Source organism: Pistacia vera, unplaced genomic scaffold (assembly GCF_008641045.1).
Source record: "Pistacia vera cultivar Batoury unplaced genomic scaffold, PisVer_v2 Contig949, whole genome shotgun sequence".
Lineage (NCBI taxonomy): Eukaryota > Viridiplantae > Streptophyta > Magnoliopsida > Sapindales > Anacardiaceae > Pistacia > Pistacia vera.
In genome coordinates, this window is record NW_022196833.1 from 59910 (window position 1) to 85198 (window position 25289).

General features: G+C 34.0%; 3 protein-coding genes across 3 annotated transcripts; 2 read left to right on the top strand and 1 right to left on the bottom strand.

Annotated features, from left to right (window-relative positions):
* The first annotated feature begins 13776 nt into the window (after positions 1–13776).
* Positions 13777–18085, top strand: LOC116120867 ((+)-neomenthol dehydrogenase). The gene is given in 5 exon segments (XM_031406837.1): positions 13777–13962; positions 15145–15406; positions 16765–16880; positions 16882–16939; positions 17537–18085. Coding segments are annotated over 5 exon segments (900 nt in total). The 5' UTR covers positions 13777–13891; the 3' UTR covers positions 17930–18085.
* A 2708-nt stretch (positions 18086–20793) lies between these two features.
* LOC116120860 lies at positions 20794–22555 on the top strand. Its single transcript, XM_031406831.1, has 2 exons — positions 20794–20882; positions 22172–22555. The coding sequence occupies exon 2, from the start codon at positions 22214–22216 to the stop codon at positions 22394–22396; it is 183 nt and encodes a 60-aa protein (XP_031262691.1). The 5' UTR covers positions 20794–20882; positions 22172–22213; the 3' UTR covers positions 22397–22555.
* Positions 22556–23575: 1020 nt separating this feature from the next.
* Positions 23576–24934, bottom strand: LOC116120821 (pumilio homolog 12-like). The gene has a single exon (XM_031406793.1). The coding sequence runs from the start codon at positions 24932–24934 to the stop codon at positions 23576–23578; it is 1359 nt and encodes a 452-aa protein (XP_031262653.1).
* Between the last annotated feature and the right edge of the window lie 355 nt (positions 24935–25289).

Consider the following 25289-nt stretch of genomic DNA (forward strand, 5'->3'; position numbering starts at 1 on the left):
GTTTGGTACTTGGTAGGTAGTTCTATTAGGATTTGACACTCGTTTACTCGAGCTTTATTATTTGCACGATTTCATACACTTGCGAATATCCTGTCATCAACACATAGCACTTGCACCCAAAAACATGGAAATATGACAGATTAGGCTTCTTACCTTTCCATAGTTCATATGGAGTTTGAGAGATACCTTTCCTTAGAAAAACTCTGTTTGCAATGTTGATTGCCTTAGCCCACAATCTTGTTGGTAATTTTTTGTCATTTAACATGACTCTTGCCATTTCTTGAAGAGCTCTATTCTTTCTCTCCATAACTCCATTCTGTTGCAGTGTTTTTGGGGCAGAAAACTCATGCCATATACCTTGCGAATCACAAAAACTGGAAAAATCAGTGTTCTCGAACTCTCTTCCATGATCACTTCTTATCCTCACAACTTTCTTCACATAATAACATTGTTCAACTTGAAGTCTTTTGATCAAGGTTTGAAAGATTTCAACTGTATCAGACTTTTCCCTTAGAAAATCAACCCAAAAGAATCTAGAAAAGTCATCAACACACACAAAGACATATCTCTTACCTCCCAAACTTTCAGTTTGCATAGGTCTCATTAAATCCATATAGAGAAGTTCTAAAACACGTGAGGTACTTAGTCAAGATAAGGATTTGTGAGGAAGCTTAGTTTGCTTACCTTGTTGGCATAGGCCACAAACTTTACCTTTTGGGAACTCTAAAATTGGTAGTACTTTCACAGCATCATTTTCAGAGAGTTTCACAAGATCTCAGAAATTTATATGTCCAAGTTTTTTATGCCAAACATCAACATCATCAGTGCTAGAACTTACACATGAAACTTTGTTAGTCAAAAGATAGCAATTATCATTTGATCTTTTTCCTTCAAGAACTGAGGTTCCATCATTATTTAAAACTTGACACAAATTTTTTGAAAATTTCACAACACAGCCTTTATCACATATTTGACTTATGCTTATGAGATTAACTTTAAGACCTTCAACATAGAACAGGGAAACCATGAATAATAATAGATCCTTTATCAAGGATTTTACCTCTTTTGCCATCACCGTAGGTCACATGACCAGCCTCAACAAATTCAAGTTCGGTCAACAAACTTTTGTTATCTATTGTGTGCCTTGAACACCCGTTGTCAAAGTACCATTGGTCATTTTGAAATGCAAGCAATGATGTGTGAGCGACCAAATTTTTGGTACTAGACTTAGGTCTCCATATTTTGTTGTGTTTAAAAAAATTGTTTTGATGCGGGGTTTTTTTAGAGGGAAAAACATGATTTCCAATGCATCTTTTCAAATATGTAATGAGCTTGAAACACTTTGGTCTAATGTGACCTTTCTTTTGACAAAAATGACAAACAGGAGTAAACCTTTTTCCCTTATGGAAAGAATCAGCGAGAACATTCTGGTCTAAGACTGTGTTGACAGTGGTGGTCACAACTGGTTTCGAAGTGTTCGCCTTAATGAAAGTGGTCACACCAGGTTTGGAAGAGCTTACTCCAGGGGAAAAACCCAAACCAGTTTTGTCACCAAAAGACTTCTCTTGGACAAGAACTTCATCAAGTTTAAAAGAACCTGCATTCAATCTTTCAACAATTGTCTTGGCCTCCGTTAGTTCATTTAAAGCTTGATTTAATAGAAGTTCCTTATTAGATAAATCAATAAACACAGCTGTCAATTTATCATTCAACACTTTTTTTATCTTCTGTTAAGGTGCAATTTTCATATTCAAGGGATTTGATCTTTTTTATGGCTTTCACCCATGACTCATACATCTTATCATAAGTCTCTTGCTGCTCCTTATAAACATCACTTGAGTCATCCGAGGACACACTCCTACTATCCTCTTGGTTAGCAGTAAAAGCCAGGAAATTCTCATCCTCATTAATGTCATCACCTCCACTCTCACTGTCATCACTTTTACTTAGTGTGGCAGCCCTGGCTTTCCCCCTTTTCTTTAGAGTGTTCACACACTCTGACTGAATGTGTCCATACCCTTCACATTCATAACACCTGATGCATTTGTTTTTCTTGTCATTATTTTTGGAAAATCGTTTTGAGAAGGCACCTTGACAAACTTGGTCAAAAGGCTTCTTCACAAAAGGTTGTTTACCTTTTTTGTTCAACCTAGGTTTTCTCATATTCTTTTTCAAGAATTTAGCAAAATTCTTTGTGAGCAAGGCACACTCATCTTCCTCACCATCACTAGAGACAACACACACAGAAGGTTCAGATGTTACATCATGCTTTAGAGCGAGACCCTTTCCCGGTTTCTTCTCCCATCGTTTCAGGTTGAGTTCAAAAGTCTGAAGTGACCCAATGAGTTCATCCAACTGTATCTCGTCCAAATTTTGGCATTCTTCGATAAAGGTTGCTTTGGACATGAACTTCATAGGTAGAAAACACAAAACTTTCTTGACAAGTTCAGCATCAGTATAGATTTTACCTAAAGTAAAGCATTCATTCGTGATGTCACATAACCTACCATGAAAATCAGTGATAGACTCATCATCATGCATAAAAAGATTTTCATAATCAGTAATCAATCTCTTACGTTTGGTCTTTTTGATAGTGTCAGTTCCTTCATTATTAACTTGGAGTCTGTCCCATGCATCTTTAGCTGTTTCACAGTTGGCTATGTTTTTCATTTGACCAATACTGACAGTGTTAAAGAGTGCATAAAGAGCTTTAGAGTTGAAATTAGACTCTTCCAACTCCACTTTAGTCCATTGATCAAGGAGCTTTCCCCTACTACTACCTTATGCACCAACAACTTGTGGTTCTTTCCAACCAACGACACAAGCATTCCAAGCCCTTTCATCAATTGATTTTAAGAAGGTTGTCATCCTAGGTCTCCAGAAGGAAAAACTAGTTCCCTTCAACAATGATGATCTATGAGTAGATCCACCTTCAGCAAAGAAACTCATAGTGATAGAACATAAAATATGGTCACACAAAAAGAGGTGATCATACAGACTAAAAACGAACTGATCTACTCAACCAGACATGAGAAAGGAATTTACAAACAAGCAAGGATCAACTGAAATAATTTTTCATAACCCGCTCTGATACCAATTGAAAGTTTTGAAGGGGTTTACCAAGTGATTAAAACTTATGTGGAATGGGTTGCTTGTTCAATTTAGTGCCAATGAGTTGAGAATAACTAAATTAAAACATACATAAAACCAAGTAAAGAACACGCTCATTTTTACATGGTTCGGCATCAAGCCTACATCCATGGGACCATGTCCAGAGGAAGCAAATTTACTATGAAAAACTTATGAGTTCAAATACAAAGCAAGATAACCATAGTAGTAAAACACTCCCTGTTTTCTACACAACGATTCTATCTTCTTTGGTTGAACTTCAAGCCATCACAACAAGGTTCACGTACACAGCAATGTCATATTAAAGAAGAGTTCCTCTCAAGGTTTAACGATGAAGACAAGACAATAGCTTGCACTCAAGCTCTCGTCACAAAGAAACCAACATTTAAAAGATCTTACAAAAGGATGAGGGTAATTCTAAGCCTACCAAAGCATAGTAAGAAACCTTAACAAAAACAAGAATTGCAGAGAATATTCAGAGAGGCAAAACAATGTAATCAGGTTTCTTATTAAACAAAAACAAAACGGGAGAATATAAAGTGATCAACACGTTAAAGGTTGGGGGACAAAAAAGTTAAACTTTAACTTTTATGTCTTTCTTTTTGTACAAGACATTTTGGGACCACAAACAAAAGAAATATTATTTTCTTACACAGCGAATAAACAAGAGAAAAGTATAAAGAGTAAGACAGAAAATCAATCAAGGAATAATTTTGTCCAAAAGTGAAAACAAATATGTGAAGTGTGATTTGAGGAAAAATATCTGCCAGAAACGTTGTGAACACATATAGGCAAAAGTGCTCACACTTGTGAAGGTGGTTACCTTTAGAAATGTGTGCACAATGGATCATAAGATGACAAAATCACTAACATATACCACCGGCTGCAAGTGTTCTGGCAGTTTCCCTAGTGAATCCAACACAAACAGGTCCAGCCTCAAGGAGGCAGGCACCTCTTCGACCCGTTGTTTGCCTGTTCTCCTCTAAGCAGCCATGGTCGCTCCCTCTCCCCTACACAAACTCTTAGGGGCGGTCGGAGTGCTAAGGTTGTCCCTCTAGGACATCCCCGAGTGAAAAACATGGTAGGGCCGAGTTCTCTCTGGCACACCCTAAGGTCCTCGGGTTCAAACTCTGACTCCTACTCAGTGGGCAGTTGCTTTCTCTTCCTGGTCTTTTGGCCCATGGTCTTCTTCTTCGCGGCATGAGCGGCCACAGGCTAGAGAGCTTCTTCACGTCACTCCATGGTTGGTTGCCTTTCGGCACTGATCTATATCCCTCCCGTGGGGACATTGCTGAAGGTCAGTCTAACTGGTTCAGTCGGGTCGATCCGAGGGAATCTAAATCCCCTAATTATCCTCGATGTCTTCGAAACCCTTGTTGGCATGGTTGCTACGTGACACGAAAGTGCGTTAGCAAAGGAAGTTTTTTTAATAATAAAGATAAAGTTCTCTTGCATGGGAAGGTACTTACGAGTTGGAACTTCTAAGGATGCTTCGGGGCTAAAGAAACCATATTTCCATATGTTGGCAGTGGTCACGAGCAACTTTGCGTCATGGCTTTAGTTAGGCAGTAGACCAAATGCCTCGATACGGCTAAAGTCTACTAGAGCTGATAACCTGGTCATCTTGTTTCTTGCAAGAAAGCAAAAGGTGTGTTAGCCTTACTTATTAAGGAAAGGATAAAGACAAGGGATAAACAGTTTGGAAATTAAAGGGAAAACCTACTTGACTCTCTAAATTTACAAACACCATCATATTTGAAGAAGAAATATTTGGTCTCGTAAGCCCCAATGCTGCTAAGGTAACCAAATGTCCCCCCCTCGATCGTTGATTGTTTCGAGAGGTAATATGAATCCTTATCTTTACTCCTCTTCAAATAGTAGGCACAGCCAAGCTCCACAACTGTCAGCTCGCTGAGTCTATGCTCGCCATATGCGATATACATAGCGACCGCTATCATATATGCATTGGGTGTTAACTAGAACGGTGCAACCTCGAAATGGTCAAGGATTAACCTGATGAAGGGGTGAAAGGGTATCATCACCCCACATTTGAAAATTGCTTCTGAGATCGTAGCCATTCCCTCTAGAGAGTCCTGAGCAGTGTGCGACCTCTGCTGGTACGTTTAAGTTGATCGCAAACTGATCTACTACCTTTTGCATTTTGTCCACAGTGGCTGCTATTAGTACCACCTGTCCAGGACCCGCCAAGGTGCCCGGTGGCTAGAGCTTGTCCCTTCAACTGTTTTTACCTCAGGAACGTCAATTGCTCTTAAAGTCTGAAAATGTGTGACATGCAAAGATGACTCTATCTCCGTACACATTGTCTCATACAACGACTTATAAGAATAAAGTGAAACCCTAGTTTCTCCCTTTTAACCCTAAAATCCCTAAAAAATCTTAAGGATGATTTCCCAAAGATCTGTACCCCATTTTTTAGCTCTTAAAAGTGTTCCATCTTGAACACTGCCTGCAAATGTGCATTGTGTAATCCTAGCAGAAATCTACTCCCACCATTATTGTGAAAAACTGAGTTTTTCTTAACGGAAATGACAAAGAGAAAAGGAGAAGAAATTTTCTTTACCTCTGGATTACTGGGAGTGAACATTCTGTCGTAGTGACGAGTGCGCATCAATTGGGAAGAGGATGAACTGATTTCTTGAGTATGAAAATGCTGTTTTTCTCTCTGAAAACGTAAGTTCTGTGAAAAATGAGGAACGAGCTTAGGGTTTTATAGGGAAAAAGGCAACGTTTGGCTTCCTTTGCAAGCGACGTTTGGGCGAGACCCATTCTGTCACGCCCACGGCCCCACATAGGAGTTCCTTGTGGTGCCCACACAGGTACGTGACTCACAAAGTACTGTTCCCCCCCCCCCCCCTTTAAGGGATTTCTTTCGCCTTCCCCACCACTCGAACCCAAGACCAAGGGGCTATAGTCAATTGGGGAGCATGGTGAGTACCATCAGGCTAGCTATAGCCCATTGGTCTTGGGTTTGAGTGGTGGGGGAGGCGAAAGAAGTTCGAGTGGTGAGGGAGGCGAAAGAAATCCCTTAAGGGAGAAGTTCGAGTGGTGAGGGAGGCGAAAGAAATCCCTTAAGGGAGGGGACAATACTTTGTGAGTCACGTACCTGTGTGGGCACCGCGAGGAACTCTTGTGTGGGGCCGCGGGTGTGACACATTCCTAGCTATTGGATGCGACCACGTGTCATCAATCCTCGTGAAGAGTAACCTTCAAGCTTCGTGGAGATTAATCCATGTTTCCCTTTGTTGGAGACACAAAACGTCGGCGTGGTTATCTCCTCCACACATTAAATGCGCCCTCATCCACATTTAATGCTTTAAAAGAGAACGTCGTTTCAGCATGACTTGCATTTAATGCTCATGGCTGACACTTATTACGTAAAGACACATCTGTCAGATAGAACTTACTTTATTGGCCAAGACAACTGTTAAGCGCAACGGATAAACATCTAAAGAGGTTGTTCGAAAAAACACTCTTCCTCATATATCAATCTCGGAGTGAAGTGATCTCCAGCTTTCGATAGCAAAATATTCTAAGTACTTTTAGGTCGCGGATGAGGAATAGAGTTCAAAACACATAGCACTGGTTGGGATCCGACATAGGTCGCTGAACCTTTTGGGATGATCACCTCAAGTCACTTGTGTAACTCTCGAAGATCCATGTCGTAACCTCTATTCTATTCGCTAGTCGGGTGAAGTCATCGACCTTATTTCGGTTGTTCTCAATTGATAGTTTGAGCAGGTGCTCTTCGAAATGAGTCAAGTCACGACATAATTATGAAGTTCTCAAGAACTGGGGAGCTTCTGTTATGCCTAAAAAATCAGGGCTAACGCGAGCTTATGTCAGCCAGCGCCAATCAGAGTTCAAGAAGGCTTTGTGTCGTCCATGAGCTGCCACGTCATCAAAAGACAGAAAGAGTATAGTTGTCATCAACTTGGCAGACTTAGGCTTTGTCTATAAGTGGATGGGAGTCACCCATATGTCCAAGCCCTATGTGATTTGAGGATATCTACCGCATAATCAGCCAATGGGAAGTGCAGTAGGAATTGTACTACACCTGCCCACTTGTAGACTTGTAATCATTACCCTGAAATCTTCCACTATAAATAAAGGACTCCTCCTCTTATTTTTGGGATTCTAATAAGAAACTCACATTCTAATTGTAACCTTTTACCCTCAAAACACAGACAACTTGCGAGAAAGAGATTGACTTGATATTCTCTCTAAATAATTAGTCACTTGTATCTCTACTCGCTATTCATTGTATGCGACCTCTTGTAACCTCATAAATATAAAAACAACAGTGGGCGTAGGATTTTCTTTAAACATCCGAACCACTTTAAAAATCATCTTCCATTTACTTCATCGCATTTAGTTTAACACTTTACACGTGCGACTCGTTGATGTCAAAATCAAGCACCAAAAATATTGATTTTGTCAATAAGCATGCAGGTCTTCACAAAATTCAAGTGATTGGACCAGGTTTTATACCCAAGAATTTGGATCAAGGTGTTCTTGACGAAGTCATTCAGGTTAAATATTATATTAATGTTAGATTTTTATCTTCTTCTTTTTTTTTTTTTTTTTTTTTAATAAAGTCATTACTTAAGATGGTATTAAAACTAAAGAATTATTTATTTTAATGAAATCATCATAATTTATTAAATTGTAATGAAACCTTTTAATGATTAATTTTTTTTTTTTAATGAAATCATCGTAATTTATTTTTTTCATTGCCCGTATATGAATTTAGATCTTTCAGTAAGTCCATTTATTTGGTTATCTATCTTGGTTTTGATCCTCTCGTATTATTATTAAGAGCTGAGCTATTGACACCTTATTAATGGACTAAAGAAACCTCACTTATCAATAAATTTTATAATGACAAATTTATCATTATTTTAAATTATTAAAATTAATTTCAATGTCCTATTCTTTACAAAAAAAAAATTGGCATCCCACTATTATGTCATATACCCTAATTATTTTTGTGCTATTCAAATAATTTTTGGAACCAAGAAAAAGTTTAATGGAGGAAGAAGATTTACAATATAATATATCATGTTACAAAAAATACAAAATTGTAAGTTTTTAATTGCTTCACATATAAATTTATTGTTATTTTTTTCCTTCAAAGTATTAATAGGTATTTTAATCTATATATTTTTTGTGTTGTTTTTACTTGTTATGTTTTTGGGATTATTTGTAAAAAAAAAAATTTAGTTTTGATTTTTTTTAAATGAAATTTCAGTTTAATTATCTAAAATTCTATTTAAAGAATAACAATGGTGGGGGTATATATATACCCCAATCATTATTTTATATATATATAGGGGTCAGGGGTCTTGTGTTCGAGTTGCAAGATAGACACCTACCGTGTTTGTGCAATTACCTTGATCTATTAGGTTTATAGGACGTTTCGTGACCCTAAGGATTAGGCAGACTCAGCTGGCAATTGTGTCGGGATACCTCAATTACTAAAAACAAAAAAATGGAATGAAGGACATTCATGAAATTTATGGGGTGTCATAGGAAAAAAAAAATTAAATATTAAAACTTTGAAATGGAGTTTCTTAAGAAATGGGATTTCTTTAGTCAGTTAGTGGGGTGCGGGGTGCCAATAACTCAAATCTTTTGCTAAATAGGCTTGGCCCATCTCTCTAGTGGGCTTCATGCTCATTAGTGAAGCCACATATATCCATACATGCATATTTTACATGCCATCCATACATGCATATTTTTATATTAATGGTCATATTTTTATTCCGTTTGTACTGACTAGTAGTAAAATAATTTGACAGATACATAGTGATGAAGTTGTGGAAACTGCAAAGCAAATAGCTATCAAGGAAGGCTTGTTGGTGAGTGCTTTTAATTAGAGGTGAAAAAATGGGTCGGGTTAGGCAGGTCAGCCCTAACCCGACCTGACTAAACCTGGGCTCGGTCCAGGTATGCCTAGCTGAGCGGGCTAGGCTTGCCTAGGCAGGCCCAACGGCCTGATGGGTTGATTTTTTTTTAAAAACCCGTCGAACTCGATAGGTTGGCCCTTTTAAAAAAGACAAACATTAGACATTAATTTTTTTGGTGGGCCAGCCCGGCCCGACCCGCACAAAAACCCACCAGGCTAGGGTTACCAAGCCAGCCTGGGTTGGCCCCATTGAAAAAGAGGCGGGCCTAACCGGGCTCACACTTGCTGGTAGGCCCGGCCCAACCTAGCCCTCAAATTGCCCAGGCCCAAATCGGGTTGGGCCACTTTTCCACCTCTACTTTTAATTAGCATAACATTAGAAGGAAAAAAAAAAAAAAATTGTACTTGGCCTTAATTTCAGTGTATGCATATACCATTCTTTTTTCTATCTTCAGTAGGACAAATGGGTTTACACTCGTTTGATGAGTACAAGTCATGTTAACATGCATGCATGCCTTGCAGTCGCCAAATGATCTTTTATTGAAGACTTTCTCTTTTGTAAATATATTAAGTTGGCTTATCTTCTGTTGCAGCAGCTGCTGCAGCAATGCATTGCAGTGAGTCATTTAATTCCTTAGGTTGGCCCTATTGTTTTAATACCACGTTAAGTTATCACTTGTCTCAACAAATCTGTTTTAGGGATTGACGACTTCTCTGTTCTATGACTTCTGCATTGAACATCTTAAGCAAGGGTAGAGCCAACGTGAGCCCAGGGCTGGCTAGTGGCCTCTCGAAGCTTTCAAGAAAAAAAACATTACTGTTAGACCCTAAAGCTTTTTATAATTCCTAATTATCCCCTTAAATAATTCAACTTCAAAAACATTACTTAATAAAATTTTACTCAATCCAATAATTAAACCCAAAAACACATTAATGAAATTTAGATTATAAATACGACCCATTACATACAAATTTAATTACGCAATCCAATAATTGAACTTGAAAAAAACTGAATATAAAATTTTGAAGTATATTATTTTTAAAATTTTTAATTCCGCCATTGAGCATATGGTTATAATAAATAACCTAACAATAATGCTATTTTTTTTTTTTTTTTAATAACTGAGATGTCCTTAGGGCAAGTTATTTCATAACAACCCATCGCTGTAACCAGTAGTCTCCTTGCGCCTGGTAAGGAATTGAACCTGACTATGGGTTGTAGTCATACATAACCCCTTTGGTTTGCCCTTACTGCTAGGCTATCCATGGGTGGGTCAGTGATGCTACTTTGTGTTTGTGCTTATTTAAATTGACATGATTGACCATAATGCAATGTTAAAACTAATTCTTAGTTGCATCTAACCAGAAAAGTAAAAGAAATTAGTTAAACAAATCCATTCATGCGCTTTGACTTTTTGTCTTCATAACAAATGTGGTCCAAGGAAGAGTAAGTTTGTGAAAGCTAATAGTTTGGTAAACATCCTTTCCTTGAATAGTTGATTGTTTAATTAAGCTTTGTGGTCATGAGTTTTTTCCACACAAATTTACAACAAGATTTCAAACATGATGGACCCCTTTTACTTCATTATATATTCTTCAACCATTAGTGCCCTCTTGAGCCAAATCTCAATTACATTTGTCATGCAAATAAGTAATTTAATAAGTGTGAACTCAAAAATTTAAATACCACGAGATACTATATCATCGATTCACATATTAATTTTCACTCTCTCATTTATCCTAAATATAGTTTTTAAGTTGAATATTAACATGATATGTTAGATTTGAATATTGATATTGGAGTCTTGTTTTCTTGACGTGATATTAGGGTTATTCTCAATTAATCAAATCAATCTCAATCACCCAAATTTTGGGTTAGGTTCCGTGTTTGAATCTTTCACTTACCACTCATTATTCTTTAAAAATTTCTCCAAATTCGAGATTTCGTCCAATTAGATCCATTTGAATTTATCATCGGTGTTTTTAGGTCAAATAATTACTTGACGTACAGGGTGGATCTAGAAGTAGACCAAAATTTAGAAATTATACATATTAATAATTTTTTTTTTCTAAATCATGGCCCACCCTCAACTAGTACTACATCTGCCATTGAGTACATGCATATATTGATTTATTGTACCGTTCAGACTCTCTTAGTTGCTTCGGTTTTGTTGGATTTCTTGGAATCGAGTTAATTAATTCCTTTCATTAGGATGGAAAAGGGTTTGGTTTACAAATTTTAAAAAATAAAGAAAATATTGATGATACATACAGCATCTCGTTAATTTTACAAGTTTGAATGATTTCAGGTTGTGTTTTCCAAGCTTTGGAGAAACATATATCTCAACCGTTCTTTTCCAATCAATCAAAGAAGAATGTGAGAAAATGCAACCGGAGCCATGAAATGCGAGAGTTGAAAATTTATCGATACATTTGAAATTTGTGTCATTTTTTTTTTTTTTTCAGTTTTTTAGAAAAGTATCCTCCAATCAATAATAACCCTTTTCAGAATAAAATATAAATTGTAATCCTCAAGCATAAATCATTCAAGCTTATTTTGAAATTCATTAATATAATAAAGTACTTATCTTCAAAATTTTCTAGAACTTCTAATATGCAATTTAGTTATCTAAAATTTGATTATTGACTTTGAATTGCCTGATACTTTTAGATATGTGCTTTCCACATGCAACTTATTTTGTATTAATCTTTTATGATCATTGATGTGAAATTTCAGCAAATTATTTTACAAAAAGAATGGAAAATTTGATAGTTAGGAATCGACATTTGAATTATTATTATTATTTTTTTTTAAAAAGAATATTGGACATCCACAAGAGGGAAATTTTTTACTTCTATAAGTTCTATATATTAAATTAAACTAAGTGGGGCATGCATGCCATTTTTGGAAGTAATTGGTTGGTCTTCGAATATGGAAATTCTTATTGAAAGTTTATATTAATATTTATTTCTTGATCAATATAGAGTTCACATGCAACTCATCATATGACATCAACTTTCACTGTTGAATTTTAATTTTATATTTTAAGGAAACAAAGAGCTTAAAGTCAAATAAATTATTATTTGTTTTGTTTACAAGTGTAGCATCCCTAGCCATAAAACAACTAACCCCACTATTCCAAAGACTTAATTGCTCTGTCACCTTCTTACAAATTTGTGTCTATGATTTTTTTAAGATTTTCTTTTCTATATAATTAGGACCTTATGATATTAATTTATCAAGATTTATTTGAATTATAAAATATTATTTTAGTCCAATGAGCTTTTTCTCTCCATATATATATATATTTGGAGAATCCAAAAATTCCCCGACACCTGCTTCACAAGCCCGACTTTGAAATTAGGCCTCCGTTGAATCCTATAATTTTTTAAAAGCATGAAATGATAATCATTGATCGTCTAGATGCTCATAATGGAATCAAACCTCAAACCTTGTGAGAGCAAACCAGGAATTGTTAAAATAATTTTTTAAAGCAAAATGGTATGATTGTGACACCGAAATATTGCAAATATTAATATAAAGCATAACATTTACAATATACAAAAATGATTAATTTTGTTTTAACTTTGTACCACATTAACATGGCATGTTTAAATTAATTCATTACTGCAGGACTGACCATCCAATATTCTACTTTCATAAATGTACAAAAACAATAAAAATATATATATATATATATATTAGTCGCATGTCTAAATTAATCAAATCTTTCATTAAGACTATTCAACAAGAAATTAAATTAAAAATTGTGGAATGAAGAGGTCCCCTATCTAAAAATCCTAATATGGCTTAGTCCATTTTGGCTTTTTAAGCATGACAAAAGCACTTTAATTCCCTGTGGATTCCAAGCATGCAAAGCATAAACACTGTTTAGTTAATTAATTGCTTATTAATTTATTTGTTTTAACATTAGTTAATTAGCTCTATAAGATGAGGTCCCCTACTTGTAAGTACAATATAAATTATTGATTAAAAAATTTATTAAAAAAAATGAAATGAGTTGTCAAATGGAACTTAATATCTAGGTTTTGTTTTATCGATGATGAATCGACGAGGGTGATCTTGTGCTTCCTTGAGATTTGGTCGAATCTATTTATTTTAAATTTAAAGTTAAAGGAAGGAGTAATATTAAAAGAATTTTAAAGTTTTTACTTGTTATAAATCATAAGTTAAATATTACCTTATCTAGATTTATGTTAGGACCATATTGTAAGAATATATATTATTAATTTCTATTATTATATAAAACCTCATTTATGGTTTGTTTTAAGAGAGGATTAGAACATAAATAAATATATAAATAAAAATATGGTATGATATTCTTTACTTCCACCATCCATCCTTAAATCAAAACAACAACAAAAAAAAAAAAAAAAAAAAAAAAAAAAAAAAGGTACATATATGAAGAGATAATAATCTTTGTAAAAAAACATAATATTATAGGGATACCATGAATATGTATCACTTTTTTAAATTGTTTTCTCCTTTACATATACATCTAATGTAAATGGTATATTATATGCTTGAAACATATAATATTTGATTGAAGAAATTAAAATTCACAAAGTATGGGGTTAGGCGTCTGTTTCACTCAGTCCATGCTGGTTGGCTTAATTTATATATAATTTTTCTCAATTCTCAAATCAGCTGCATGTGTTCTCTCTTTATTTAATTTCACACTAGCCCTCTCTTTCTCTCTCTCTCTCTCTCTCTCTCTCTCTGTGTATAAATATTTCTTATCAAATCTCTGGTTCAAAATCTCTCATCGATTCAATTGAAGTTTCATATTCAGCTCCTTGTTTCAGTAAATTATAATGAAAGCAGAAGATCAAGTAGAAGTCGGCATCTATCCTTCTTCTTTTTCTTCTTCCCTCTCCTTAACAAAGTAATGATTACTACTCTCTAACCCTTCTTCTTCTTCTTTTATGTCTCTTGTGTGGATGCATTTGATTTAGAAGTGCTTCTAAAGCAATCAAAAGTGCTTTCAGCCCAAGAAATTAAAGCTCTTCTATGATCTATTTATGTTAAATCAATGAAAACATTTTCTAATTTTATTAATTTTCTCGAGAAACACTTGTATTAGAAGTGCTTTTTATCTCCTTCTTTTATGTCTGTTGTGTATGCATTGATTTAGAAGTGTTTCTAATCCCAACCAAAGAAATTATAGCTCTTCTATATATGGTAATGAAAGTTTTTTCTACATAATAAGAAAAGCATTTGATGTTTAATTTTGTTTTCTCGAAAAACACTCGTATTAGAAGTGCTTTATCTCTTCTTCTTCTTCTTGTTATTTTTCTTCTTCTAAGAAAATAACTACTCTCTCCTCTTTGTCCTTTATCTCTCATGTGGATGCATTAATATAGAAGTGCTTGTAGTTCAATCAAAAGTGCTTTCAACCCAAAAGAAAAGCTCTTCTATATCTCTTTTGTTTTTAAAGCATTCAGCCAATATTATTAAGGAAAGTGTTTTGTGTTATTTTCTAGAACAAAAAACACCTACCGTAGAAGTGATTTTAGTTAACTATATACTTAATATACTCTACTTTCTGTTGATGTATTAAAATGGTTTAGAAATACTTTCACCATTCTCGAAAGTGCTTCCATCTTTGGCAATTGGCAAAAACATTTTTTCCCTCTTTTTTTAATATTAAAATTGCTACTACTACTATGAAAAGTGCTTTCAACTCTACCAAGAAGTGCTATATTATTATTATTATTATCTTGAAAAAAACACTTACAAGAAGTGCTTTTAGTTTACTACCACATACCACTCTTAATCTTCTTTCTCTTCATGTATCAAGACAGTATTTCAGAATTGTTTTTACCCTTCTCAAAAGTGCTTCCATATAAGTTTAAAAAAAAAAAAAAAAAAAAAAAAAGGTTCTTTTACTTCTCTATATTACAATATAGTATTTATTTACAATTACCAAAAGAAATTGTATAAACCAAAGAAATGAACTTGAAATAATATTTATTTAAAGATGAAAAATTTATTCAAAAGAAACCACCTAAAAGTCCTTTCTACGAAAGCACTTATTTTCTTTCTTTCTTTCTTCCTTTCTCTTCAGATGGTGGTCAAAGGAGACAGTAGCCATAGTAACCGGAGCGAACAAAGGGATCGGATTTGCTGTGGTGAAGAGACTTGCAGAGCTGGGATTGACTGTAATTTTAACAGCCAGAGATGTGGAGAGAGGAGAAAAAGCAGTTGATTTACTGAGAAGGCAAGGGCTTCTCCATGTGAGCTTCTGTCAACTGGATGTTTCTGACTCTTCTTCTATCAGAACCTTCGTTTTATGGTTCAAAAACAAGTTTGGAGTCCTGGATATTCTTGTAAGTTTTCCACATAGTTATCTATAGAATCTTTATGCCTCATCAAGAAAACTATATCTCATTATCAGTATATTATATAAAATTTAGATAAGATAAACATATCATGTCATTTGTATATTTATCTACATATAATAGTCTGTTCATAAAATTCTTAAAAAAAGTAGACTTCTCAATTTAAATATTAATGTTGAGCATTTACCTATTAGTTTATGCTTTTAAGTTAAAGTGGTAACTTAACATAATCTTAAATTCACATGGTTCGAGCTATTAACATTGAGCCTACTTACTAACTCTATTAAGTTTTTAGCTTTGGTTACTTAACCATCAATTATACAAGTTTAAGACAGGACAACGATGCCTTATATACTTTTACCTATATCTACTAAGAACTTATTGTGTATGTAAATAGTCTTTAAAATACCAATTCGATGATAGAGAAAATTATATAGCATGCATGAGTTTTGTAAACAGATTCATCGTCACGAATAATATGATATATTTGTCTCACTTCAGTTTTTTATATTCTTACTTTTGCACATATACGTATGCTATGAAAGTATTATAATTTTTTTTTTTTTTTTTTTTGTTTACAATTTTCATAATATAGTTATATATTTGGTATCATTAATAATAATCTAGCTAACTACTCCTGAATAATCGAATGGTCGAACATGGACTTTTGAGTATATTACTTAAAATGTCTTGAGTTCATTTTACCTCTATTGCATAAACATGATTACTAGAGGTTTACCCAGTCGCGTAATAATCTGGATACCCTCAATCATTAAAAAAAAAAAAAAAAGGAACAATAATCTAGCTGAGCTCATGATTAAGCATTGTCAGAAATTTAAATTGGACATAATAAAACTTTGAATTAATTATTAATTAGAAAGATTAAGGTTCAAAATCTCCCAACTTTTAAATATTAATAGGATCTGTGTCTCATGTGCTAGGTTCATATGCAATTCCCTGTAGCTAGGTTTTTAATTCAATTATAAATTCTTTCTTCCGCCATAGAATTAAAATAAGATTGCGTTAAGGTATAGTTTTAGACTCTGAGGGAAGAAAACTTCATAAACTAAGTGAAACTCTTCAAAATGCTTGGTTGAATTCAATGGTCTCTTCAATTAATTAATTATAAAATTAAAGCATTTATAATTAATTCCTATAGTATTGTAAGGAATCTTGAATATATACAAATTGAAAAAGGGTCATGAACTGGAAAGTTAGCTTTCTGCTACTTAATTGTTTGAAAACAAACAAGTTGATTTTTTTTTTTTTAATGAGCACTTAAAAGAAAAAAGGACAAATACTTTAATTTATGTGATTATTAATAATTTAGTGTGAATGTTTTGAAGGTGAATAATGCAGCAGTATCATTCATGACATTGGAAAACTCAGTGGAGCATGCAGAGATGTATGAAAACTAATTTCTATGGGCCAAGCTTCTCACTGAATCCCTCTTGCCCTTCTTCGTCTATCTCCTTCCAAAGCTCGAATACTCAACTTAGCTCAAGACTTGGCTCATTAAGTGTAAGTAATTCATTAATACTGAATTATCTTTGTGGGTTTATTTGTTTAGTGAAGGAAGAAAATGTTTTTAAGATTTGTTTTTGTGAATTTAATAATGAAAACAAGATATTAAATACGTGGTCTCCCAAGATTGGAGGATAGGTCATTTGATATTAAAGAAAAAGTTTGATTTTGTGTTGTTTTCTAAATTTTATTCTTCTAAACTTTTTGAGTTTAAAACACATTAGTTTTCTTAGAACCCTTTAAAAAAAAAAAAAAAAAAAAGGTTGGATTCGAAAACAAAAATCATTCCCTCCTATAAACGTCTTGAGATTTTAAAAATCTGAAATTATTTCGGATTTCTAATGTAAAAAATTTCTCTAAAATTTTGTCTTTTAATACATTCATACTGTCAGAAACACAGACACTGATTTTTGAAAAATCAGGATATTTGCACCATACTTGACGATTTACCTTTAAAACAATAATTAACAAATGCCACATACATTATTTTATTTTATCTTTGAAATTTTTTTTTAAGAAAAAGAAACTATATTATCAAGTTCAATTATATATATTATCTTTCATTAAGCTAATAGTTATTCATCATACATGCAGAAAGTGAGAAACCCTAACATAAAGCAAATTCTTCAACAAGAAGACCTCTCAGAGGATCAAATTGACCAAATTGCCAAATTATTTCTCCAAACTGTGAAGAATGGGACATGGGAGAGCCAAGGCTGGCCAAAACTATGGACAGATTATGCAGTCTCAAAGCTTGCCCTAAATGCATACTCTAGGGTTTTGGCAAAGCGTTACGAAAAAAAGGGAATCAGTGTAAATTATTACTGTCCTGGCTTCACACAGACGTCTATGACTCGTGGTCAAGGCACTCATTCTGCAAATGATGCTGCAGAAGTCGTCGCAAGGCTCGTTTTGCTTCTTCCTGAAGAGCTCTCAACAGCTAAATTCTATATAGGGTTTAACCCATTTGTTAAATCTAAATTATAAGATGTATTGGATCGTTACGAACTAGTTAAAATAATTTTTGTGATCAAGTGATTGCATAATGTCTTCAATGTAAACTGTGTTGAAGACGATCGTTGTGAATTATTCTATTTAGGGTTTGGTCCATATGTTAAGTCTAAGTTATAGAAGATGTATTTGAAATGTAATATTTTGTTAGATCAATCCTCAATAAAATATTACATTATCAAAAAATAGTTTAATTAATTAATAAAATTCTAGGTTAAGTAATTATTTAACATATATATTTCGATCCATGTTATACTTTTTTCGGGATGATTTATTGTATTTTGATTCATGTTACATCCTAAACACTTTTACCAAAGAAAACATCGGTTTAGGAGAATATCAGTGGATAAGTTTTACATTATCAAAGCATCATTACTTATCGCTAAAAGAAAATACACATAAAGTTTAATCTCTTTGTTCTAGTAAAAAAATCAGTTATAGATAGTTATATTACAAATTATAAGAGAAAACAAACTGATTGGATCTATCATTGTAAATTGTTATGATATATATATATATATATATGTTATGCTATAATATAACCCCAAAAATAAACATATTAAACACCTCCTAATTTTTATTTATTTTTTTTTCTTTTAACACTACAAAATTGATATTCAAAGTTCAAAAACAAAACAAAACAAAACACCCCTATGATTTCCTTGCTTTAATCATCTTTGATTTTGAAATTTGAAGATCTAAAACCCAATAAAATAATGGGCTTATGCTTTCTCAAAAAAGCCAGTTTTGCATCGTGCAGCCCAGACCGGCCCTTTTGAGCCAATTCAAAGTTGAAACACCAAATATTCAGTTTCTCCTTCTCTGTACTTCGGGTTCTGAGGTTCTAAGAAACTCATTCTCTTCTTCATTTCAAAACACGAGGTTCTTTCTACTCTCTTTCGTGTTCTAATTCATAATTTTGTAATTTTTTTTTAATTTTATGTTTGTTGGTTTTGTTTTGTTAGTTTTGTGGTCCATCATTTCAATTTTTGGTTTTTGTTTTTCACTGCAATTTCATGTTTTTTAGATACTCTTTTAGATTTTGTTTGTTTTGGTTAAGATTTCATCTGGGATTTGTTTTTTTGGATAGGAAAGGGTTAATTTGTGTTGTTTTTCATCTTAGTTTGTTAAGATCAGAAACAAAAGTTAAAACTGTACAAAAGGGACTTTTTTCTTACATGTTCATTGATTGGTTAATCCACCTCCTGAGGAAGAATCCCTTGTGGTTATAAATAGTTATTTCTGGGTTTGATAATTATTCATTAAGTGCCTTCTTTGCCTTTTTTTCTCAAAGAATGATATGGATCTTTTTGCCTTTGTTATTAATGTTATGATATGGAGAACTTTCAGAACGGTTAATGTCTCTGTGATTTTTTTGGCTACCACAACCAGAAATCATAGGTTTTTCATATGTTGAAAAAATTGGTGTTTGGGAATATAACATTTCTCTAACTTGTGCAACATCTATGTGTTGTTGTAAAGTGTTTATAAAATTGACTTTCGTATAACCACTTTATTGGATGGTGTGCAGCTTTGAGGCGTAACTACTTTACAGCAAATTATTTCTTTTGAGATGGCCAGGTTTTCAGGATTCAACAGCCTTGCACCTAAACCAAGAATGTGGTAGTTGCTGGAGGCTTGACGCTTTTGTCTTTGGGTGTATTTCTACACCATGAGAGCTGTTGGGGGCACAGATGAACTTCAGCTGCTATAGATAAGTTTGAAGCTCAGAAAAACAAGCAAGAGACTTGAATCATGAGCCATTACAGCTTGTTCTTACGTTCCCTGGTGTAAATGTATAACTGAACATTTAAAAGGTAATTACCATGTAAGAACCAATTACACTTTTTCCCTTATCAAGTCCTTTTCTGGATTGTTCATAAAAGTCAAGTCTTATTAACCTCGCTACTACAAATTTGATTATTGTTCATATTTGAGAACTATGTTTTGCAACATGTTTTAGGATTTGTTTTCATATCGATGAACTTGCAAATTTGGATTGTTCATCCATCTCATCGATGAACTTGTTCATAGAGTGCATCCTTTTGGACAACATCGAGGGGTTGCTCCAGATTATTGGTATACCATTTTTTTCTCTCATCAGTGAAGCTTGGTAGTCTATCTCTCACTATTTCTTTCATAAATTTTGGATAATCCATAACAAGTGGGTTCACATACCATCCCAATTCAGTGTCATTGATCTTTTGGCTGCAAATTTATCTCCAATGAATCCGAAAATGGCTCATGATAGGTGCTTATGGGTGATCCCATTTGTCCCCTTCCCTTGTCTTTGTAGCAAGTAGAAGATTGGGGATACTTGGGATACAAGAAGTTAGTATGAATCCTTGTTCATCTTGTTCTATCTGAACATCTCTATAAAATGGACCAAATCCCTATATATATATATATATATATATATAATATATATATATATATTATATTATATTGGTCGATAAATTTCAAATTATGAAGATATAGTTACTTATTACTACAATATTGTACATGCACACAAAGGTTACGTGCTACAATGAAATCTTGTACAAGAAAAAAATATGTTACGCTGTAATATAACCCTAAAAATAAACATATTAAACACCTCCTAAATTTTCTCATTTTTTTTATTTATTATATATATATTTTTTTTTTACAGTACAAAATTGATATTCAAAGTTCAAAAACAAAACAAAACAAAACACCCCTATGATTTTGTTGCTTTAATCATCTTTGATTTTGAAATTTGAAGATCTAGAACCCAATAAAATAATGGGCTTACGCTTTCTCAAAAAAGCCCAGTTCATCTCAGCCCGGCCCGGCCCATTTTGAGCCCAATTCAAAGTTGAAACACCAATATTCAGTTTCTCCTTCTCTGTACTCCGGGGTTTTGAGGGTTCTAAGAAACTCATTCTCTTCTTCAATTTCAAAACACGAGGTTCTTTTCTACTCTCTTTCTTGTTCTAATTCATAATACTTTGTAATTTTTTTTAATTTTATGATTTGTTGTGTTTGTTTTGTTAAGTTTTGTGGTCCATTATTTCAATTTTTTGGGTTTTGTTTTTCACTGCAATTTCATGTTTTTTAGGTACTCTTTTAGGATTTTGTTTGTTTTGGTTAAGATTTCATCTGGGATTTGTTTTTTTTGGATAGGAAAGGGTTAATTTGTGTTTGTTTTGTTGATATATTATGTGTTAAGAATTAATGTTAATGTGTCTCTTATTAAGTAATTCCAGAGATTTACTTTTAGACTGTTGAATTTGCCTGTTGAATCTCATATTTATATGCAGTGTTTATGTTTGTTATAGAAAATGGGGGAGGAAATTAAAGGAGTAATTAACACTCACCTAAGCGGACATCTATAATTTGGATTGAGAAAATGTGCTTTTAGATGATTGTTTCCGGTAACGGTTGGAGGTAATCCCGTTTTCTGTAAATACCCTTGTGGAGAAGTAGATGTATGTCATCTCTGAAACTGTTTTTATTATTGAATAGTTGGACGGTACAATCTAAGATCAACGGTGAAAAGGTGGAAACAGAACAAAAGGGGCTTTATTTCTTAGGTGGGAGTTAACCCCGGTGTCATGAGGAAAGATTTGGTTATAATGTTATTAATAATTTTTTAGCTATGGATAATCAGCATAGAAAACATTGGTATAAGTTTTCATCAAGAACTTTTTGATTATTGTTTCTGGTAACGGTTTGAAGAAAACTGTTTTCTATATATACTCTTGTTGAGGAGTAGATGATGTTGTATCTGGAGCTATTTCTATCCTTGAAATTGTTTGCCAGTATCATCTTAGTTTAGTTAAGATCAGAAACGAAAAGTTGAAAACTGTACAAAAGGGACTTTATTTCTTACATTGTTCATTGATTGGTTAATCCACCGTCCTGAGGAAGAATCCCATTGTGCTGTTATAAATAGTTATTTCTGGGTTTGATAATTATTCATTAAGTGCCTTCTTTGCCTTTTTTTCTCAAAGAATGATTATGGATCTTTTTGCCTTTGTTATTAATGTTATGAATATGGAGAAAGTTTCAGAACGGTTAATGTCTCTATGATTTTTTATGGCTGCCACAACCAGAAATCATAAGGTTTTTCATATGTTGAAAAAATTGTGTTTTGGGAATATAACATTTCTCTAACTTGTGCAACATCCATCGTGTTGTTATAGAGTGTTTATAAAATTGACTTTCGTATAACCACTTTTATTGGATGGTGTGCAGCTTTGAGGCGTAACTACTTTACAGCAAATTATTTCTTTTGAGATGGCCAGGTTTTCAGGATTCAACAGCCTTGCACCTAAGACCAAGAATGTGGTAGTTGCTGGAGGCTTGACGGCTTTTGTCTTTGGGGTGTATTTCTACACCATGAGAGCTGTTGGGGGCACAGATGAACTTCAGACTGCTATAGATAAGTTTGAAGCTCAGAAAAACAAGCAAGAGACTTGAATCAATGAGGCCATTACAGGCTTGTTCTTACGTTCCCTGGTGTAAATGTAATAAGCTGAACAATTTAAAAGTTTAATTACCATGTAAGAACCAATTACACTTTTTCCCTTATCAAGTACCTTTTTCTGGATTGTTCATAAATAGTCAAGTCTTTATTAACCTCGCTACTACAAATTTTGATTATTGTTCATATTTGAGAACTATGTTTTGCAACATGTTTTAGGATTTGTTTTCATATCGATGAACTTGCAAATTTGGATTGTTCATCCCATCTCATCGATGAACTTGTTCATAGAGATGCATCCTTTTGGAGCAACATGGACGGGTTGCTCCAGATTATTGGTAATACCATTTTTTTTCTCATCAGTGAAGCTTGGTAGTCTCTCTTCACTATTTCTTTCATAAATTTTGGATAATCCATATACAAGTGGGTTCACATACCATCCCAATTCAGTGTCATTGATCTTTTGGCTGCAAATTTATCTTCCAATGAATCCGAAAATGGCTCATGATATGGTGCTATATGGGTGATCCCATTTTGTCCCCTTCCCTTGGGTCTTTGTAGCAAGTAGAAGATTGCGGGATACTTGCGGGATACAATATAAGGTTTAGTTAATGAATGTCCTTGTTTACATCTTGTTCTATCTGAACATCTCTATAAAATGGACCAAATCCCTATTTTGATTCGCATAATTTTATTAAATAACTAGGTATTAATCTATAAGGTTGTGGGGATTTGTTCTCCCCAAATAATTCATATATATAGAACTGTGATCCCATATTTAAGTGTTTATCTTCGTGTTTTAGTCGACTTTGAATAACTTTTCTTGACTTCGGAAACTTTTGTTTGGTAACTATTCTCTTATACCCTGTAGTTAACGATTAAGTAAACTTCAGTGGTCACTCCTATTAGCAACAGGGGGAATTGAACTCAAACCTTTTGAATAATATATCCAAGAGTTTTTATTGCACCACTTAATCACGTAGAAGTGGTTAACTTCGGAATCTTACGAGCTATAAATAACTATTGCTAAAGTTGGAAATTTCAGAATTTTATAAGATTTATGATCCATTTTCATGATCATATTTAACAAACAATTAAACAAAAACTCGATATTGAATTCCATAAAAGATACATAAAGTTTCCTTCAAAATATAACTTCTACACATTCACTCTAGCTACAAAATCATATTATAAACATGTTTTCCGTGTCGAAATTGGAGGAGATCGCCGCGATGTTCTTTGAGCTTCATCACAAGTCTCTCATGGAGGCTTCTGTTCACCCTCATTGTTTCTCTCAAAGCTGTTTGTACCACATAGTTCCCAAAACTGTGATTGGCAACTTCCACAATTCGGTTGCTCCCCAGAAACTCTTCAACTACATAATGCATAAAGTTATCATACTTGAGGCATCTCTCTACCACATGGCTTCCACCTTTTCTCATGGATAGATCAATGAACCGGCCTCTAAGCGCCGAGAAAACTTTTTCAATCAGTTCCGGATCCTCGAGGTCTAAAACATGCTGCAAAACATAGTTCCCAAACGGATTCTTTGCCACGCATGCTGCATTCATGGAAATCAAAAGAAGGATTTGTTTTCTGCGCGGGCTTCTCATCTCATCGATGAACTTGTTCATTGAGATACATCCTTTTTCATGATTCGCCACAGTGAGACAATGTTCTAAAGCTGCTTGATATACAATATCATTCTTTTTGAAATAATTGTTGTCTAGACTCAGCAAGATTACAGAAGATCCTGTTTTATCAACCATCAAGAGCTCAAAATTTCTTCCCAAAGTGGTCATAATTTCTTCCAGGAAATTCGTTCTGCTTTTACCGAGCACTCGGATCAGTTTCTTAATACTGGAAGAACCGTTTATATCCCTAGATGCATTAATAAACAAGTGATCATCCGAAGCTATCCTGAATGTAATCAGTCCGAGTTGATCGTCGTTACAGGATTCAATCAACTTTCCGAATACAAAACGTCCATGTTGGCTGGTCACCACCTCTAGAGTGAACTTCAGAACCATCTCAAACACCCTGGAAACTATCCAGGAATCCTTCTGGAAAAATAAAACTTGACAGAGAAACTTCGAGCCGTGTTCATCTTTCGCCATCAGAAGAATATCATCAACTCCACGATCTATAACATTATTACCCGAATTCCGAAAAGGATTTGCTCGACGCTCCTGGCCGGATGTCAGGATCAATGGCGTTTGGGGAAAAAAACAACTCGCAGCTGGGAAGTTGTTGATTGAAGAGGAAGAAGAAGAGCAACCTCCAGGATTAAAATAGCAGCCACATCCGCCATTATTGAAACTATCAGCGACCCAGATGCTATCCGAATACAATGGACGTGCAGCTAAAGAAGAAGAAGAAAAAGAAAAACCTGAAGTATTGTCCACCTGAAGGTTTGAAAAAATATCAGAGAGATTATCAGCTGAAGCAAACGCACTTGAGTATGAAAGTTCAAAATCAGAAGCAGAAGCACATAAGAAAGAGGGTTTAGAAGCAGAAGCAGTTGAAGGCTTCATGATGAAGAAGGAGAAAGTAACTTGAAAGTTTGATAGAATGGTCAGAAACATTATGGTGTCTATATATAAAAATTACAGGAGTCCGAAATTGGAATGGAAATCACTCTGGAAAGAGGAAACTTAATTTAATTCAAATTAAAGTGGGGTTCTTTTGATTTTGATTACAAGTTCTTATACGAGTAGGAATCCAAATTCTAGTTCTAAAGGATTCTGATTTCGATTTCAACTAGGATTAAGCTTATAATTCAGTTCTTGGAGAATTTCTCGACAGCCCCTCGGTTTAAAAAATTAGCACTGCCAACCCCAATGCTCATGGACTATCTATGGCCTGGAAACTACGATTGTGCCCTTATTG

What these genes read in the sequence shown, in the direction of transcription:
- LOC116120860 (XM_031406831.1), top strand. Translation starts at nt 22,214, where the DNA reads ATGGCCAGGTTTTCAGGATTCAACAGCCTTGCACCTAAGACCAAGAAT.
- LOC116120821 (XM_031406793.1), bottom strand. Translation starts at nt 24,934, where the DNA reads ATGAAGCCTTCAACTGCTTCTGCTTCTAAACCCTCTTTCTTATGTGCT.